At 42.6% G+C, this 18,349-nt stretch overlaps 1 protein-coding gene across 2 annotated transcripts in view; it reads right to left on the reverse strand.

Moving 5' to 3' along the window:
- Positions 1-2,123: 2,123 nt before the first annotated feature.
- Xpo7 (exportin 7) overlaps positions 2,124-18,349 on the reverse strand; it is a 42,059-nt gene continuing 25,833 nt past the window's right edge. For both annotated transcript variants that reach the window (XM_051160813.1, XM_051160814.1), the window contains exons 20-28: positions 15,573-15,661; positions 14,520-14,627; positions 9,581-9,663; positions 9,005-9,219; positions 8,508-8,646; positions 7,202-7,362; positions 6,387-6,485; positions 4,498-4,625; positions 2,124-3,666 (exon numbers count right to left, since the gene is read on the reverse strand). In XM_051160813.1, the coding sequence (XP_051016770.1) occupies positions 3,573-3,666; positions 4,498-4,625; positions 6,387-6,485; positions 7,202-7,362; positions 8,508-8,646; positions 9,005-9,219; positions 9,581-9,663; positions 14,520-14,627; positions 15,573-15,661 (1,116 nt within the window). In that variant the 3' untranslated portion in view covers positions 2,124-3,572. The remainder of the gene's footprint in view (positions 3,667-4,497; positions 4,626-6,386; positions 6,486-7,201; positions 7,363-8,507; positions 8,647-9,004; positions 9,220-9,580; positions 9,664-14,519; positions 14,628-15,572; positions 15,662-18,349) is intronic.

Consider the following 18,349-nt stretch of genomic DNA (forward strand, 5'->3'; position numbering starts at 1 on the left):
TTTTGCTCTCTAGGTTACTTCATGTTCTAGGACCATGACTATTTTGAAAGTGGACTGTGTGCTCAGAGAAATTCATCACAGGACACTGAAACATTGTTCTCCAGGTGAAGAGCACTCAGAGCTGGCCTATGTTCTGGAGAAAGATACTGCATCTGAGTAGACTGCCACTTTCCATTACAAAACGGACATGCTTGCCTCAAGTCATTCTTAAAATTTCAAAGCCTAGCCAGGCCTGGTGGCACATACCTTTAATACAAGCACTTAGGGGAGAGAGGCAGGAGGGCCAGGAATTCAAGGCTTGCTTTGGTTACATTGTCAGTTTAGGCTAACCTGGCCTACATAAGAACACATATTAAAAACAGAATTTAGCTGGTATGAGGTGGCGCATGTCTTTTGTCCCAGCACTTGGGAGGCAGAGGCAGGCAGACATCTTGAGTTGGAGGCCAGCCTGGTCTTTAGAGTTCCAAGACAGCAGGAGCTACACAGAGAAACCTTGGCTCAAAAAACCAGCAAAACAAAAACAACAGAATTTAAAAACCTAACATTTTGACCCTGAGTAAAATCCCTTCTTTGGCTTGCACTTTAGTAGGAAAATATTACCTTTATCTGGACTAATAAATACATATGCACATAATAAAATTTGATAATCACCAGTAAAATAATTTGTTCAGTATAGCTTATTCCAGGAATCATTGTATAGACACTTGATTTGATGAACTTAGTGCCCAGGAATAGCACAGATACCCATAATATGCTTCCATGATATCTTGAGAAAATTCAAAGTTAAAGAAAACTGGATTTCTTATTAGGTTGAATCTATGAAATTAGTAATGCGTGTATGGGATGTGGGATGGGAGGGAGGCGGAAGGAGAGAGAGGTATCACATAGCCCAGAATGGCCTTTGTGTGTCAAGGACTATCTTATTAATCCTGTTTTCATTTCCTAAGTCCTAAAACTTTTTTTTCTCCTTCCTTCCTTCTTTCCTTCCTCCTTCCCTCCCTCCCTCCCTCCCTCCCTCTCTCTTTAGACATCCTCTCTTTGTAGTCCTGCCTGACCTTGAGACCCTTGATTTGCCTACCTTTACCTCCCAGTTGCTGGGGTTAAAGGCATGCAATACCATGCCAGGGCAGAAACTTGTTTTTGTCAGCTGAAGAGTGACACCATTATGGCTCACCCAAAGGGTTATAAGGTTTGGCGTTTTTGCTGTTCAAGATCTTTTTTACCATGACCACTTTGTCATGACTGCAACAAAGACACCATTGTCCCTAGTGAGTTTCTTGCTTCTGGGATTACTTTTCAGGAGAGAAGGACACTGGGGTTTTACTGACCATCTTTTACCTCAAGATAACTTTTCTAGTATCTGTGAGAAAGGTTCCCAACCCCCTTGTCTCATTTACTTCAGATTTAGTATCCCAGGTTCTCCTGAATACGGGCCAGGATGACTTTTTCATCAGCTTATTAATCACTTTGTACTCTGCCTAGACTTAAGAGATGGAACTGCTCAAGATCAGCCAATTCTAGTTGTACAGACAAAAACAGCACAAGAAGGTTCCAGTACACCTAAGAGGTGCTCAGGACTGCCACTTGGGCCCTTGTAGGTAAGATACCTATGACTGTCCTATACTTCTGTGCTTTTCAAAGGTCCCAGCAATGGAGATCCCTCAGAGTGAAGGCATTGTGCAGTACAGGGCCATACATCCTAGAAACTAGTCTTCATTTGCCTCATGTGGCCTCTGTATTCTGTAGTATTCCAGGGGAACCACTGAAACTTGTTCAGGCCTAATAATGAAGACCAGCCTGTCTCAGGGAGGCAGCGTAGACGAACAGAATGGGGCTTTCCTCAGCTACTGCTTATATGCAGGCGGTCACTTTATTACCTGGAAAGAGGCAGTGGCTTCATTATGACAACGCCGGAGAACATAACACTATACTTTAAGTCTGTCAGCTGAACCAGTCATTCTTTTAAAGAGTTGAGTCAGACACAGTCTGAGTTACTTTGATAAGGTAGAGGGTGTTCTTCATCTACTGGCTTTTAAGAAAGAAAGCACGTTTGTTTAAATATCTCCATGTGTTTACAGCGAGACACATCCCTGAACACACTACACTTGACTGCTGAAACCAGGTCAGTAGAAACCATTGAAGTTTATTGGCGGTCACAATGCTTACACTGTATGCAGCAAACACCCTTACAAGTCTATCCGCAACCTGATCACGCAAGGAAAGATTCACCACACAGTCGCCAGAGGAGAAGGAAAATTAATAGGCTTGTTTGTGAGGGTTGAGGAAAATAAAAATAAAACCTAATTGATTAATGTCTCGTGGATAAGAGCTGAACTAGAGATGTGTACAACTAGCAGCAACAGTTGTGGAAAAGTACAAGGCAAACAGCTTTCTCCGTTGAATTTTCCTCTGTAGGTTCACTTTTCTTTTTTAATATTCAAAACATTTATTATGGTTTTTATTTTATAAAAATGTATATTTTTCAAGGGAGAATGTTAAATACTTCATGCTAGGTAGACCTTGTTATTAAGAACCCTCCCCTGTAGTAACTCCCTCCAGTTCATACATTCATGAGTGCAGGGCACATACATAAATATCCACACACGCATCCATACACACTGCCTCAAGGGCTGGGGAAGACAAAGTTATGGCCACACACATCAGGCCTCTGGTGGACTCATGCAAATTGCTCAACAAGAGAGCAAATGGCTCAATTCTTCGTCGTCTCCCTACAGAGACCAAGAATCCTAAAACATAAATCCAATTTTTAACAGCAAGAGGCATTTGTCTGAGGATGAGGGTAAGTAAACTAGGAGAAAGGATGGAGATAAGAACACCAGGACGTTTTTAGCTGGAGTTATTTGTCACTGCAGGAGGCTGGGGGACCCAGGGCAGCATCCATGGTGGGGAGGACAATGCTCCCGCATGGCTCAGAGTTCCTAATAACAAGGGTTAATACAGCAATAGGAACATATCATTGGGGTGGGGAAAGGGCATTAAGAAAAAATATACATTTGGAGTTTTTCCTCTTTTTGCCTCTCTACACTGTGTCACTAAATATATCTCTGCACTTTCACACATCCTGTCCAATAAAGCTTCAGGCCACCACAATACACATTGTCTTCACTCGCCATACACAACCCCTCACATCAGCATTGGTGCACTAGACTCTGTAAAAATTTTTCAGTCACACTTTTTGTTTTTAAACTTGAGTCAATATAAACCTTGTTCAAAATGTTATGAAAAAATGTACATGTTTATACAAGGCAGGTTGTGGCAGGACACTGGGTTCTCCCTGCGTGGGTGGCCCCAGGAGTGGGCTGGAGTCTCAGATGCTTGTCTCTGTCTCCTCCCACCACCCTTCCCACCCAGTCCCCCAGGAACCATCAGCGCCTGCCCCTTAGTGAGTGCACACACACCCCATACTGGGGAAATAGCTAGTTGACCTTTGCCATCCCCCCATACCCCTGGAGGAAGAAGCCGGGATCAGCCAGGCCCTCTCCCTTGCAACTGTTCGCCCTCTGGACCAGACCAAAGGGATGCTGCTCTGTACAGGTAGAGTCCAAGAGTTGTCAGCTCATCATGTCATTGCTATTCACTCCGTAAGTAGAATTCTTCATTGAGTCGTTGACTTCTCGACGGAATGCTGACAGGTTCTGGGTGAACCTGCAGAAAGGATGTATGTGGGTTGGGGGAGGAGGTAGAAAGGAAAGGTCTTTGCCTAAAAGTGTTGTTTTCCTAAGCGCAGAAATAGCTACTGAGAAGCAGAACACAAGGAATGTGTCTTATCAGCTAACCTTGGTCTCAGGACTATTAGGGAAAGGTGACCTTGTTCACACTCTACTTTTTCCCTGCAACTTCATAGCAGACCTGAGATGGTCAAGCCTGAAGCTAGGATGGCCACATTGGTTGCATGGCAACACCACATGCATAGTAACTGCATGACAAGAGATGGGAATTAACCTTAGGAAGTAAAGGTTGCTACACTTCTCGGGGCTAAAAGACCAGGGACATAGAGCTGTGTTGTCCAATATGGACGCTGCTAACCACAGATGGCTAGTGAGCACTTGCCCATGGCCAGTGAGAATGAGAGCTGACTCAAATTAAATTATATTTAAATTAAATTCTCCAATCACTCTCTATCCTAAGCTATAAAATATAATTCAGATTAGATGTTTCTGACAAAAACTTAGCATCTCAGTTTAGTATGCCACAAGTAACTTATAAGTGCTTTTAAAGATTTAGTTTACATTCTCAAAGGTAAGTAAAGTCTATATTCTCAATTTTAGAACATCATACATTGAGATAATTATAGATGTTTTGGATTACTATTAAACTTGTCATGGAGAAATTTAAATTACACATGTAGCTTGCCTCTCTACTAGACAGCACTGCTTTAGGTAAATCACATCTGGTGAATAGAGATGTTTATGGAACTGCTCTTATTTCAATGGTTTGAAAAATAACAACACTTCTTGGTAAGACCAAGACACTTACCTGTCTCTGTTTTTCGTCAGAAGATTCCGCTCAATGCCTTCCATCAAATTTTCAAAACACAGATGCATGGCCTGCTGTTTCTCTGGTGGTTGGCTATTGACAATGCTGTTTCTTAGGTCAGAAAAATACTGTGGGTCAAGGAGCAAAACAGAAAGTGAGAGAAGGTAGATATGTGTTCTTCAAGGAAGGCAGTGTCTACCACAATTCAATTCATATTTAAAGAAATCAAGCACTTGAAGGATAATCTCTATATATTATTTTTTTAAAAAGTTTAATTTGTGAGGCAGTTTGTTCAAGATTACTGCTTGTCCTTTTCCCTACTGACCATCCTTTTTTTTTAAAAGGCAGGGTGTCTCAAGTGGCTTAGAATGTCTTGGCACTCATTATGATCCTGAACTTCCGGATCTGCCTGCTTCGACCTCCATTTCCTAAATACTGGAGTTGTAAGCATGTAATACCAGACCTGGCATCAGATGCCCTTTCAGGGGATCTCAAGGCTTTATGACAGAGCTGGACCTAGAGCTTGGGTCTAGGGACAATATTCCCTTTAAAGGATTTATCTCACTACTTGGAGAGAAAAGTGCTCCTTGATTCTTTCCATTAATTGTGCTGTGGACTTTGTTGTTGTTTTAGACAGGGTCTCATGTAGCCCAGACTGGCCTCAAACTGGATGACCTTAAACTTTTGACCCTCCTGCCTTCACCTCCCAAATGCTGAGATGTGCCTCAGACTGAATTTAAGAGGTGGGTAATCAGATGAAGTAATGGCCAGCTGTACTCTTAAGTGTTTTCACGCCCACTCTTGGATGTTTAATACTCTTTATTTTTTTGTTTTTAGAGACAGGCCATTCACTATAAATATTCCCTGTGCCTATTTGCCTATTCAAGTCAGCACACAGGTTTTGTGGCCAGTGATAATCATCTCAGAATGAAGAAAGCTGCTGGTGATTTCCCTCTGCTGCTCCTGGTTGCTGTTGATGCAGTTGGAGGAGAAGAAGTTGGAGAGATCCTGAACTGAGAACTGGACTTGCCCCAAGAAACCTGACGACCCTAAGCAGCAGGAAGTAGCTAAGAAAAAGTATGTTCCATCTTCCCATGAACCTTCCTTTTGTCCTACCTGGTGCTGGGGTGTTGGAAGGGATTGAGGTGAGGAAGGGAGAAAGAGATTTATTTAAGGAACCCAGAATAAAAATACATTTTAAAAATACACCAACAAGTCTTTGTGTCTGGGTGCCCTCTAATGACAGAAGTACCAGCTTTCTTGGAGCTAGAGTTACAGATAGTTGTGTGCTGCCTGATGTGGGAGCTGGAAATTAAACTTTGGTTCCTCTGGAAGAACAGCAAATATGCTTGATCACTGAGCCATCTCTCTAGACCCTTTTTCTTTTAGAGATGGTTCAGCAGTTAAAAGCACTGGAAGCTCTTCTAGAGGACCTCAGTTTAGTTTCTAGCACCCATCTGGCACCTATAACCACCCGTAACTCCAGTTCCAGGGGAAACATGTCCTCTTCTGGCTTCCAAGAGTATTAGGCACACATACTCACATGCAGACAACACACCCAGACATATAAAATAAAGGAAAGACTTTAAGAAAAAGAGGTTAGGGCTGGAGAGATGGCTCAGAGGTTAAGAGCACTGACTGCTCTTCCAGAGGTCCTGAGTTCAATTCTCAGCAACCACATGGAGGCTCTCAACCATCTGGTACACTCTTCTAGCATGCAGGTAGAATACTGTATACATAATAAGTAAATAAATAAATTAAAAAAGGGAAAAAAAAAAAAAAAGAAAGAAAGAAAGAAAGAAAGAAAGAAAGGAAAAAAGGCTGCTGGAACTCAGGTTGTCATGGTTGGTGGTAAGTCCATATCTCCTGAGTCTCCTGCTGGTTCTCACCTTTTCGTTAAGTAGTATCAAGCCAAGTAGGGGTCGAGACATAGACCACTGATTCCTACAATCTTCAAAGATGATGATGTTCAGCACCGTGGACAGCATCTAGAAGGAAAAAAGCAGTGATGTAGTTTGGCTACCTAAGATGAGAGGACAGGCTCCAAACAGGCCTTTTCTGTGCATGGTAAGACAGAAGAATTTGTGAAGTTCATTAAGAAAAATTTTATTTATAGGTAGTCTTTCCCTGTTGCCTCCCCCTTCTTCTTTGTTTTTTCGAGACAAGGTTTCTCTGTAGCCACGGCTGTTCTGGAACTTGTTCGGTAGACCAACTGGCCTCTCAACTTATAGAGGTCCTCCTGCCTCTGCCTCCCAAGTGCTGGGATTAGGGGCGTGTTGGCTTTTTTTTTCTTTTTAATTTTAATTTTGCTTTACAGTCTTTGTCAGTGCTTGCGATTGAACCCAGGGCCTTTGTGTATTGCCACATCCCCAACCCTGTCTTACATTCTTATTCCCACTTTGCAAAAAAAAGCACAAGTCCTAAGAAAGCTAGGCATGGCTCACTCATGCTCTACGTCCCAGCAGTGAGGTAGGAAACCAATTTTCATGGAAGAGAGAGGGAGTGCTCCTGTGACAGATGAAGGTATGGGCTTGGTGACACTCAGGTCATTTCAGATGTTTTTCTGATCTAGAAAATTCAAAATGCACCGCCATTTTAAAGACAGGAACACAATGATATGTGTCACCTTGGCCCTCCCTCTCTTGGTGAAGCTCATCCACGATGGGACACAGCAGCACTGTCAATTAACCATCAGATCCCTTACCTGCTGGATCATAGCTGGGTGCTGCTGCATGATGTGCAGAAAGCAGTCACTCTCCCGGCTCAGGGGTGTTGTCCTTTTCTTGGTGCTTCGTGACAGCTGTTTGAAGAGGTACGTCACAATATGGTCCAGGCAGGAGCAGCAGCCCGTGCATACCATGGTGTCTGGAAGAAAGATGTGGAAGAGTAGGACTACATAAGAGTGCTCATGTAAGACTGGCCCTCAGCCAAAGTTACTGTTGAGTAAAACACAAGGCCCAACTTTAAAATGAAGTTTGATACATAATGTAAATATTAAATTATTGGTATAATGCATTTTGTTTCAGTAAAGAAAGCTCCTATTCATCAAGTGCTGTATTTGCGCCAAATACTTTGTTAATTGCTTTACAAGTACTGTCTCAAATATGTGTCCTTGAGAACTCTAGGAGGTGAGCGTGGCTTTTGGCAACAGAGACACCAGCTTGGAGAGATGGTGAGAGTCACCTAAACACACTGCTAGAAAAGGAAGGAACTGCAAAACCAGGGGCCTGAAGCATGAGCCTGAGTTACTGGTGGAGGAGGGCATTGTCAAACCCAGTTTTATACAGCCCGGGAGCACCTGCCTTGGTTAGGACGGGCTATGGGGGAGCATCTGGGGGAGAGCCATAGCTTATCTGTGCTTTTCACCAAGGGACACAGGAGTACATGCTGACTAGGAAAAAGTGAAGACTACTTGAAAACAAATCATTTCTAATTCTCCTGAGGAACCTGGCAACGTGCAGGTAGCCTCCCAGGGCAAGCGCTGATTCCTTGGGACAGGACTGTCCTAGATATGGCTTTGTCCTGGAGAGAAGAACGAATACACCATGCAAGTGGCAGCGAGGTGTAGATAGTTCACAATGGATAATTCAAAAGTCCTTTTTATCATGACTGCTCAGCCTAATACTGAAATGGATGGCGAGACAATACGGTCTAGGAGAGAAACACTTCCGTAGCTTCTACTATGCTCAAGGGATTATCTATTAATCCCCTAATGGGCCTAAGGGGACCTGGTTTGATTTGTACTGTGGCTGCTTATTTTCAGCTTGATTTTATTCATCTATAACCCTTCTGCACAAGCCAGCTGGATTTCCTGGTTTCCTCTTGCCTATAAATGCCAGTGCTTACAGTTTCTGCAACCCTCATGGACTTCCTATTCAGCTTTTACTTGTATACTTTGATGCCAGGTTTTCTCTGACCCCATCTTCTCATGTACTCATTCCTCTGTACTTACCTGTCATACTATGTAAAGTGTGTAATTATGGCACAAACTAGACAAGCCAGGTGCTCACCAAGTGCAGTAAGTCCTTCAGAAATAGACGAGAGGATGTACATGATGACGTGCGGCTCCAGGCTTGCAATGAAGTTCATATGGTCCTGCGTCAGGACTTCCAGTAGTGAATAGTAAGACTGGCTGAGCTTGGGGTAATCCTGAGCAGAAGAGAAGGAAAAAAATCAGCTGAATCATTTGGTACTTTAGCAGGGAGGGAGAAGGTCATTAGCAAAAAATAGTTCTGAGTTGGGAAAACAAAAGACTTAGTTATAGCAGGAAGGAATGAGGTTGTGGTTTCTTGTTTGAGACACAATCTCTCTATATAACCCTGGATGGCCTGGACTTTGCTGTTGACCAGGCTGTTCTTGAACTTAGAAATCTGCCTTCTTCTTCCTTCTAAGTGTTGGGATTAAAGGCTTAGGATGTAGTTTCTTAGAAAAAAACCTTCAGTCAGCAACAGGCAAAAAGAACGAACAAGATCAGAGGATGAAGCTGCCAATAGGGGTTAGGGCTTACCAGGAGGTCACTGTGAGGAATAGAGAGGAGCAGTTTGATGAAGGTCTGCAGGGCATTTTCCAAGGCATCATCTCCATAGAGACGGAAGACTCCAAAATTGACATAACTCCCACTAAGAGCAGCCTTCAGCATGGAGAAGCAAATGGAGATACCTTTGAGCTTCAAAGCATAGACCTGATCCTTTGGCACCTCTCCTAGTGTCAGGATGCGATTGCCTGAGAAAACATATAGGAAGTATTTATATAACTGCGGTCACAGTACTTCTTTTTTTGGAAATAGGGTTTTACTATGTAGTTCTGGCTGGCCTTGAACTCACAAAGGCCTGCCTCTGCCTTCCAAGTGCTGGATTGAATAAAGGCACTTGCTACCATACCTGTACTCACAGTTTTAAAGTCAGCCCAACCCTCCTATTCCAAAGGCATATACAATATACATTTCAGCAGGTCTTTGGTGACATCTGACTTATGCATAAGGAACACATGACCCCATGGGAACGCTGTCCTGGCTATTGTTAGTCTAACCCGAGACCACACACTGTTGGATTCACCTCTGGGCACGTTTCTCTAAAGCACCTACCATACATGGTTATCATCTTGCTGGTCTCTCGGAAAAGTAAGATACCATTGGGAGATGAAACATCGAACTGGAGTCGCTGAGATCTGGGCAGAAAACACAGGAAGATAAAAGTCAAAGAATTTCTTTGCAGATCAGGATGCTCTAGGTTCTCACTGTGCTCCATGGGTGACTCAGCAATTCTGCTGCAAGCTGCTTACTCCGCTGAGGAAAGCAGCACACTTGGCTGTCCTGGACTCACTCTGCAGAGCTTCTGGGATTAAAGGCATGAAGCACCACTGCCTGGCTCACGTTGCTTATTTCTTCAAGCCCAACATTTTTTAGGTTCAAGTTCTGTTCCTCAAATAATGAAAACACTAAAATACCACCAAACCAAACCAAACAACAGGACAGTGGATAAAATTAAGACCTTTAGAATTCTTAATATTAGCTGGGCATGGTGGTGCACGAATCCTAGTACTCAGGAGGCAGAGGCAGGTGGATTGCTATGAGTTTGAGGCCATGATAGCCAAGGCTATATAGAGAAACTCTGCCTTGGAAAACCAAAAACCAAACCAAACCAAAAAAACATAAAAAACCAAAAACCAACCAACCAAGCAAACAAAACAAAACAAAAAAACCACAAAAAACTGCTCAATTTTATTTAAAGGCTAGCTTCTATTATTCATTTACTGGTCTTAACTCATAAGTCTTCATTTGTATATACTCATAGGCTTGGTGGCAAGAAAAGGAGGGGTAGAAGTAATGTTACCACTTTCTTTTTTGTTTTTTTGAGTCACGGTCTGTGTAGCCCTGGCTGTCCTGGAACTCACTCTACTGACCAGGCTGATCTTGAACTCACAAAGATTTGCCTATCTCTGCCTCCTGAGTGCTGGGAGTATGCACCACTATGGCTGGAGAAAGCACTGTTTTCTGTTTTGTTTTGTTTTTTTGAGACAGGGTTTTAATGCCCTCTGTGTAACCCTGGCCATCCTGGAACTTGCTTTGCAGAGCAGGCTGGGCTCCAACTCAGAGATCCATTTGCCTCTGCCTCCCAAGTGCTGGGATTACAGCTGTGCACCACCATGCCTGGACTTGTTGTTACTGCTTTTTAAGAAAACAAAGGGGGGCTGGAGAGATGGCTCAGAGGTTAAGGGCACTGACTGCTCCTCTAGAGGTCCTGAGTTCAATTCCCAGCAACCACATAATGTGATCTGATGCCCTCTTCTAGCCTGCGGGTGTACATGCAAACAGAACACTGTATAAATAAATAGACGAATATTTAAAAACAAACAAACAAACAAACAAATGGACTTAGAATGCTTTACCATCAGGCAGGGAAGGATACATTTTAATAATCTTAGTTTTAGTTCTCCACTGTTCTTAAGACCTTCAAGATCCAGAGGTCCTTCTTGTCGCCCTGCCTGACACTCAAGACCTACTTTTAAACAAGCCCAGTACCCACTTACTTCCTATATACTCTTGTCTCCACTCTTGCCTCATTACACTCTATTCTTCCCATGGCAGGCAGCTAGAATGACACCTTTAACTGAAATAACCAAGACCATGGACGAACTTGCACAAAAAGGCTTAGCAACTTCCTATTGCAGTGAGGAAAAATGTCTGCTCTTGTCATCAAGACTCTGGATACTGGTGTCTCTGCTCACAAACTTGATTTTCTCTATGGCCTTAGAGCAGTGTTCTGCTTCAAGTCCCAGCAAGCTGAGCCTATTTTAGTAAGTTATAACAGTATCACCTGCTTACAACTTTTACACAGAGTTCTACCAGAATTTTTGTCATTCAGATCCCAGCCTAAATATCAGTTTCTGAGAGGCTTTCCTTGACTCTCCTTCCTATTCCTCTGAATTTTATTACTTTAAAGAAGGAAAAAAAAAAAAAAAGGAATTAATCACTGGTAAAAATTTCTCGGTATGTTTTACTTTGAGGGTGGGGGTGGTAATCTGATGCTGCAGCCCAGGCTGGTGTGGCACTCATATAGTCCAGTTCCACCTCAAACTCAAATATCCGCCTGCCTCACATGTACTCAATTTTCAGTCTTTCTTACTATGTTACATCAATTGAGGGCAGAAGTTCTGTCCACAGCAGCTAGGAAGTTGCTTGGCAAAGATTGGTGCTCTCAGATAACTATTTAAAAATGATTAGCTTTTAACTGTAGGCTTCATGGGAAGTTGTGGCCCCTTTGAGTATGAAACACTCCCCCACTATAGTAGTTTTAAAAAATTCTTGTTTGAGGCAGATACCTACTTGATCTACATAAAGAGTTCCAGGAAAACCAGGGCTACACAGAGAAACCCTATCTTGAAAAACCAAAACCCAAACCAAACCAACCAACAACAAACAAACAAACAAAAAAAGCAGCAGGCCATGAATGAAATGTGCTCAAGAGCCTCCTCGCCCTTTTTTGTTTTTTAGAGACAGGGTTTCTCTGTATAGCCCTGGCTGTCCTGGACTCGCTTTGTAGACCAGCTGGCCTCGAACCCACAGAGATCCGCCTGCCTCTGCTACTCAAGAGGACTTTTAAAAGCCAGGAGGTGGTGGTATACACCTTTAATCACAGCACTCAGGAGACAGAGGCAAGTAGGTAGTCAAGGCCAGTCTCCTTGAATTTCAGGACAGCTGGGGTATCCAATAAAACCCTGCCTCAAAAAAAAAAAAAAAAAAAAAAAAAAAAAAAAAAAAAAAAAAAAAAAAAAAAACCATGGTGGTGCATGCCTTTAATCCCAGCACTTGGGAGGCAGAGGTAAGTGGATCTCTGTTGAGTTCAAGGCCAGCCTGGTCTATAGAGTGAGTTCCAGGACAGCCAAAGCTGTTACAAAAATAAACCCTGCCTCAAAAAACCAAAACAACAACAAAACCCCCTAAAAACAAGTTAATACTATGAGAAATTGACGGCCATCCCCACAATTGCAAAGCTAAAGCAGCTTTTTTTTTTTCTTTTTGCCCTAAAATGTAAGATAAATCTAAAAGTTGGTGTATTGAAAAAATTTTTATCACTTTAAAAAGAGGTGAATCTTTATTGGTCCAGCTATAGTTAGGCTAATAAACAACTGTGTGTATGTGTGTGTGTGCACATGTGTGCATGTGTTTGGAGGCCAAAGTCTGGGACCACTGTTCCACCTCTTTTTCTGAGACAGGGACTCACTATGTAGCCTTGGCTGACCTCACAGAGATTCATTTGCCTTGCCCTTGAGTGCTGTGACCAAAGGCATGAGTCACCATGCTTGGCTCCCCAACTATATTTTGGAACAAAGTGTCTTACTGCACCTAGAGTTCAGTGTTTGCTTAGATTGCTGGCCAGCATGCTATTAGAATTGTCCCTTCCCTCCTCTCTCAGTATAGAATGGCAGGTATGTACTGCCATACCTGACCTTTACATGAGTGCAGAGAACACCACTAAGATCCTCACCCTTCTATAGCACTTTACCCGCTAAGTCTCCTCAGCCCTTTTCTGTTGTGTGGAGACAGGATCTTACTTTGTAGTAGTGTGGGTTAGCTTGAAACAATTCTCCTGCTTCAGTTTTCTGACTGTTAGGGGAGTTAAGTGTGAGCCACCTGCCCATATCTTTATTAAGAAAAGGTTCAAGCTGGGCAGTGCTGGCACATGCCTTTTAGCTCAGAAGCCAGAAGCAGGCAGGTGGTCTACAGAGCAAGTTCCAGAACAATCAAAACCACATAGAGAAACCTTGTCTTTGAAAAACCAAAAAAGCTGGGCGTGGTGGTGCACGCCCTTGAGGCAAGTGGATCTCTTTTGAGTTCGAGGCCAGCCTCGTCTACAAAGTGAGTCCAGGACAGCCAAGGCTACACAGAGAAACCCTATCTTGAAAAACCAAACCAAACCAAACCAATAAACAAACCACCACCACCACCACCAAACCCAAGAAACCCACCTAAACAAACAAACAAAAAAGGTTACAGGAAAATTTTAGGGGCTGAAGTGATGGTTTAGCAGTTAAGAGCATGTGCTGCTGTTCTTGTAGAAGACCTGAGTTTGCTTGCCAACATCCATGTCAGGTGGTTCACAACCACCTGTAATTACATTCCAGTGTTGGAGTGAGCCAACAATGAATGCCTCTGACCTCTGCAGGCACTTGCACTCATGCACATACTTATATCCACAGCTAAAAACAGAATAAATTCTTTAAAAAAAAAAAAAAAGATATTTCTCGTATATCCTTACTCTGAAATATAATGGACAGAACACAATTACTAAATGTCAACTTGTGTTTGTTTGGGCAGGAGAAGAAAAAAAACCCAACCCTCCCAAAAAACAAAACAAAACAACAAAAAACTTGGCTGGGAGTGACACAGCAGCCTTTAATTCCAGCACTTGGGAGGTAGAGGCAGGCAAATCTCTATGAGTTTGGAACCAGTGTGGTGTATAGTGCGAGTTTTAGGACAGCCAGGGGCTACAGAGAAACCCTGTCTCGAAAAACCAAAGAGCCAAAACCAAAAAACCCCCGAAACAATCTTGGTTGCCAAGTTTACTTCTTATTAAGAATGGATATCCTGAGGGTGGGGCTGGGGAAAAATGAGATAGGACACCGTGAGTTGGGGCTCTACCCTGGTTAGGAAGCCCTGTTTGATCCCCAGCACACAAAAATCAACTATGTTGGCAAATCCCTGTAGTCCTAACCCTGGGAGAAGGGAAGAGTTCTAGCTTATCCTCAGTCATATATTGTTTAAGCTCAACATAGGCTGCTGAAACCTTGTCTCAAAACAAGAACACCCTGCCTCCCTCTCAACAAATAAAGGCTGCCCTGAGCTCTTCTGATGATTTATTTCCTGCAGATAGCAGTGGCTTTGTGTGGTTGGGTTATCTTTCAAATAACAAGAACATACACACTTTTAGAAGCTTTCGAATTTGATAGCAGTGTTCCACACTCTGCCCAAAGCACAAGGAAGTGAGGTTCTAAAGCAGCTGAGCATGCACCATCACACTTACCTGTTATGAACTAATTCAGCCATCAGCTTGAGCACAGGTGTGGTACAGGCCGGATCATGGTACCAGAGCTCAATTGCCCGCTGGAGAATCGGCATGTAGGAGGGATATCTATAAAGGAGGTGCTAAGGAAGAAAATTCTGAATCCAGATGTCACAGGGTTTAACTAATTTTCAGTGCTCATCAAACACAATTTTATATAACAGTCTTTTATTTTTCTTCTTGCTTGCTAACCTGGGGAGTTTTTCTATGTGACCAATTCTCAGTGCCTTTTTCTAAACAACAGTGTATTTCATATTTTTTATTTATACCTTACCACTTAGGGGACAGGAGATCAACTATTTCTTTTATACTGGAGAAACTATGGGAGAAATAGGTACTCAGATTTTGATGACATATCCAAGGTCAAAATATTGGTAGTTAGACTTTCTACAAGTCTTTTTATAGTCAATTACAGGGAGACTATGCTTGGCTCTTTCTCCTTCTCCTCCTTCTTCTTTTTTTTGGTTTTTTTGAGACAGGGTTTCTCTGGGTAACAGCTCTAGCTGCCCTGGAACTCTCTCTATAGACCAGGCTGGCCTTGAACTCACAGAGATCCTCCTGTCTCTGCCTCCCAAGTGCTGGGATTAAAGGTGTGTACTGCCACCGCCTGGCTTTTTTTGGCTTTTCAAGACTGGATTTCTTGATGTAGCCCTGGCTGTCCTGGAACTCACTCTGTAGACCCGCCTGGCTCCCAACTCAAGGATCCTTCTGTCCCTGTCTCCTGAACGCTGGGATTAAAGGTATGCACCACCATGTGTGGCTTTTCCACACAAATAAAATCTACATGTAGCAGTTCCACATTGGTGCTTTGTTCCATGGCAACTTTTATCTGGAACCCAGACAAGAAAGAGGGAAACAATTTTATTTATGTACTAATCAGAAAGTAGCGGAGCTTTTGTATAACCATTTTTCTTGTGCCACCAAACTTCCTTCCTCTTCTCTTTCCCACTCCTATTGCATAACCACACTCCAATTATGGTTTGTGCAATATACTTCTAGAATGAGTTAGGATACATCCATTCGAAGAGCATCATGAAGCTGGTCTTGGCATTGAAGGCAAAAGCTATCCCTCTCAAGTCTCTCACTAGGCCAACAAGAGTTCTCTGTAGCAGGATGCAGAAACAAAGATAACACCCCAATTATAACTTCTGACAGGAATTTCACACAATTGCAATCAAATGCTTCCTTTCAAGTTCAATAAACACCCCCTTCCCCAAAATTCTGAATCTATTTCTTCATGCTAGAATGTAATCTTGTTCACTTGGAAAATTAGTTTTGGCAACTTGATACGCAGGCTGAAGATTTATTGTAACAAAATTTGAAATCCAAAATCCTCCAAAATACAAAATACTTTTTAGTAAGGGGGGCAGGGACAATGCTGAGGGCCTCGTATGTGGGGAAAAGCATTTTACCCCTGATTCCCACATCCTACAACCATTAAAATCCCAAATTAACTTTGAGTATGACTAGTAAGTGGAGAACTCTACATTATGAAACTGTTCATATACAGAATTACTGGGCTGGGGACACAGGTCAGTGCTGTGTCCCCCTAAGCCCCCAGCACTGCAAAAGAATAAGAAAGTCCTCATGAATAATAGTAAAAGCAAAAAGTTACTTTCAGCCCAAGTGCATAAAGTGCATGTGAAACACATGTGAATTTTGTTATGTAGACTAGAGTCCCATTCTCAAGATATCTCAATATATATAAAAACAAATATGGCAAAATCCGGGGGGGGGGGGGGAACCAGAAATCCCACGCATCTCTGGTCCAAGCATTGCAGATAAGGGACACACACTCTCTATACTCAGAAACCAGCAAGGTTTATGGCTCACTACTGCAAAAATGTTGTCCCTATGTTGGAACTTGAACCCATGGACTCATGTATGCTAGGAAAAGACGTTTGTTTTATCGAGACAGGGTTTCTCTGTATAGCCCTGGCTGTCCTGGACTTGAACTCACAGAGATCCCTTGCCTCTACCTCCCAAGAATGGGGATTAAAGGTGTGCGCCACCACCACCTGGTAGGAAAAGATTCTTGAGCATAGTAAATTTTAAGACATTAAAGACATGTAAAGATCAGGAAAGCAAAATCATCCAAAATTTCAAAAGGCAAGGGACAAGGCTCATAAGAGAGAAGAGGTTTATGTCCCGGGCGAGCTCTTCATTCTGAAGTCTCAAGTGCAGACTCTAGGGAGTATACATAGTACCTTCCCCTGTATCTTGGCCACCTAGAAATAAAACTGATGTGTTAATAAACCTTGGAGTTGTTTATATATTATACTCTCTATTTATGGAACAGGCCTAGTAACTCTGCTTCTCGGAGTAGGGCATGTAGCTTGTATCAAGATCCCTTATCTTGGGCTAGAGAGATGGCTCAGAGGTTAAGAGCACTGGTTGCTCTTCTAGACAACCTGAGTTCAATTCCCAGAAACCCTATTGTAGCTCACAACCATCTGTAATGAGATCTGGTGCTCTCTTCTGGCATGCATGCATACATGCAGACATATCACTGTATACATAATAAAAATTAAATCTAAAACTAAACCAAACCAACCAATCAAAATCCTGTAGCTGGTGCTGGTAAGATGGCTCAGTGTGCTTTCTTTGCAAGCTGGTGACCTGAATTTGAGCCCTGGACCACGTAGGGTAGAAGAAAATTGACTCCATAAAGCTGTCCCCTGCATACACATACAAATACACTCTGTGGTACATGCAATCACTCCTACTCTCTCAAACTATAAATTCAATATTCTTCCTCAATAGAATTTCTACTTGGGCATCCTGATTAATAAGATAACCACTTTTTAAAAATCTATTATACTAGCCTGGTGGTGATGGTGGACACCTTTAATCTTAGCACTCAGGCAGAGGCAGAGGCAGCAGTAAGCATATCTCTGTGAGTTCGAGACCAGCCTGGTCTACAGAGACAGAGAGAGAGAGTTCCAGGGTAGCCAGGACTCTGTTATAGAGAGAAGCCCTGTTTTGAAAAAGTCAAACCAAACCAAAAAGCAGTGATATTATCATGAGAGTGCCTGGGAACTTGAGGATGTCGACTTGTTTAGCAAAAGCTGCTGTACTATACTATAAACAGTCTCCTTTAAGCAGGCAAACAATTCTCTTTGAGCTTAACTTTCTAGTCTAAGACATACTAATCTAAAAGACTTGTTATATGGGCCATGACAGAAATAATGGGTGTGCACTGCAGTTCATGGTCAAGGTGGTTTCTTTAGGTAATTTTACTTGGTTTGAATAAATCTAAGACGATGGGAGAGAGCTGGTATTACCTGATCCTCTGAAGCAGGTTCTTGGTATTGGTTGACACTGCAGCCTGAATCACTGTCATGCTCTACGATCTTCTCCCCTTTGGAAACTGTAGCTGACTACCTTGCTGTAAGTCTCTTAGTTTTCCATCTTTCAAGATTAAAAAGTTTTTAAACATTGTGTGTGTGTGTGCTCATATGCATATCATAATGCACGTCAGGAGACAACTTAAAGGAGTTGTCGTCTCCTTTTACTGTGTGAGTAATGGAGACTGAACTCAGGTTATCAGGCCTGGCCAAGTGTCCTTATCCATGAGCTGTCTTTTTTTTTTTTTTTTTTAAAGATTTTACTTTATGTATGAGTGCTCTATTTGTATGTACATCTGCAGGACAGAAGAGGGCACCAGATTTCATTATAGATGGGTGTGAGCTACCATGTGGTCGCTAGGAACTGAACTCAGGGCCTCAGGAAAAGCAGATAATGCTCTTAACCGCTGAGCCATCTCTCCAGCTCCCACTGAGCTATCTTGC

Source organism: Acomys russatus, chromosome 18 (assembly GCF_903995435.1).
Source record: "Acomys russatus chromosome 18, mAcoRus1.1, whole genome shotgun sequence".
Classification (NCBI taxonomy): domain Eukaryota; kingdom Metazoa; phylum Chordata; class Mammalia; order Rodentia; family Muridae; genus Acomys; species Acomys russatus.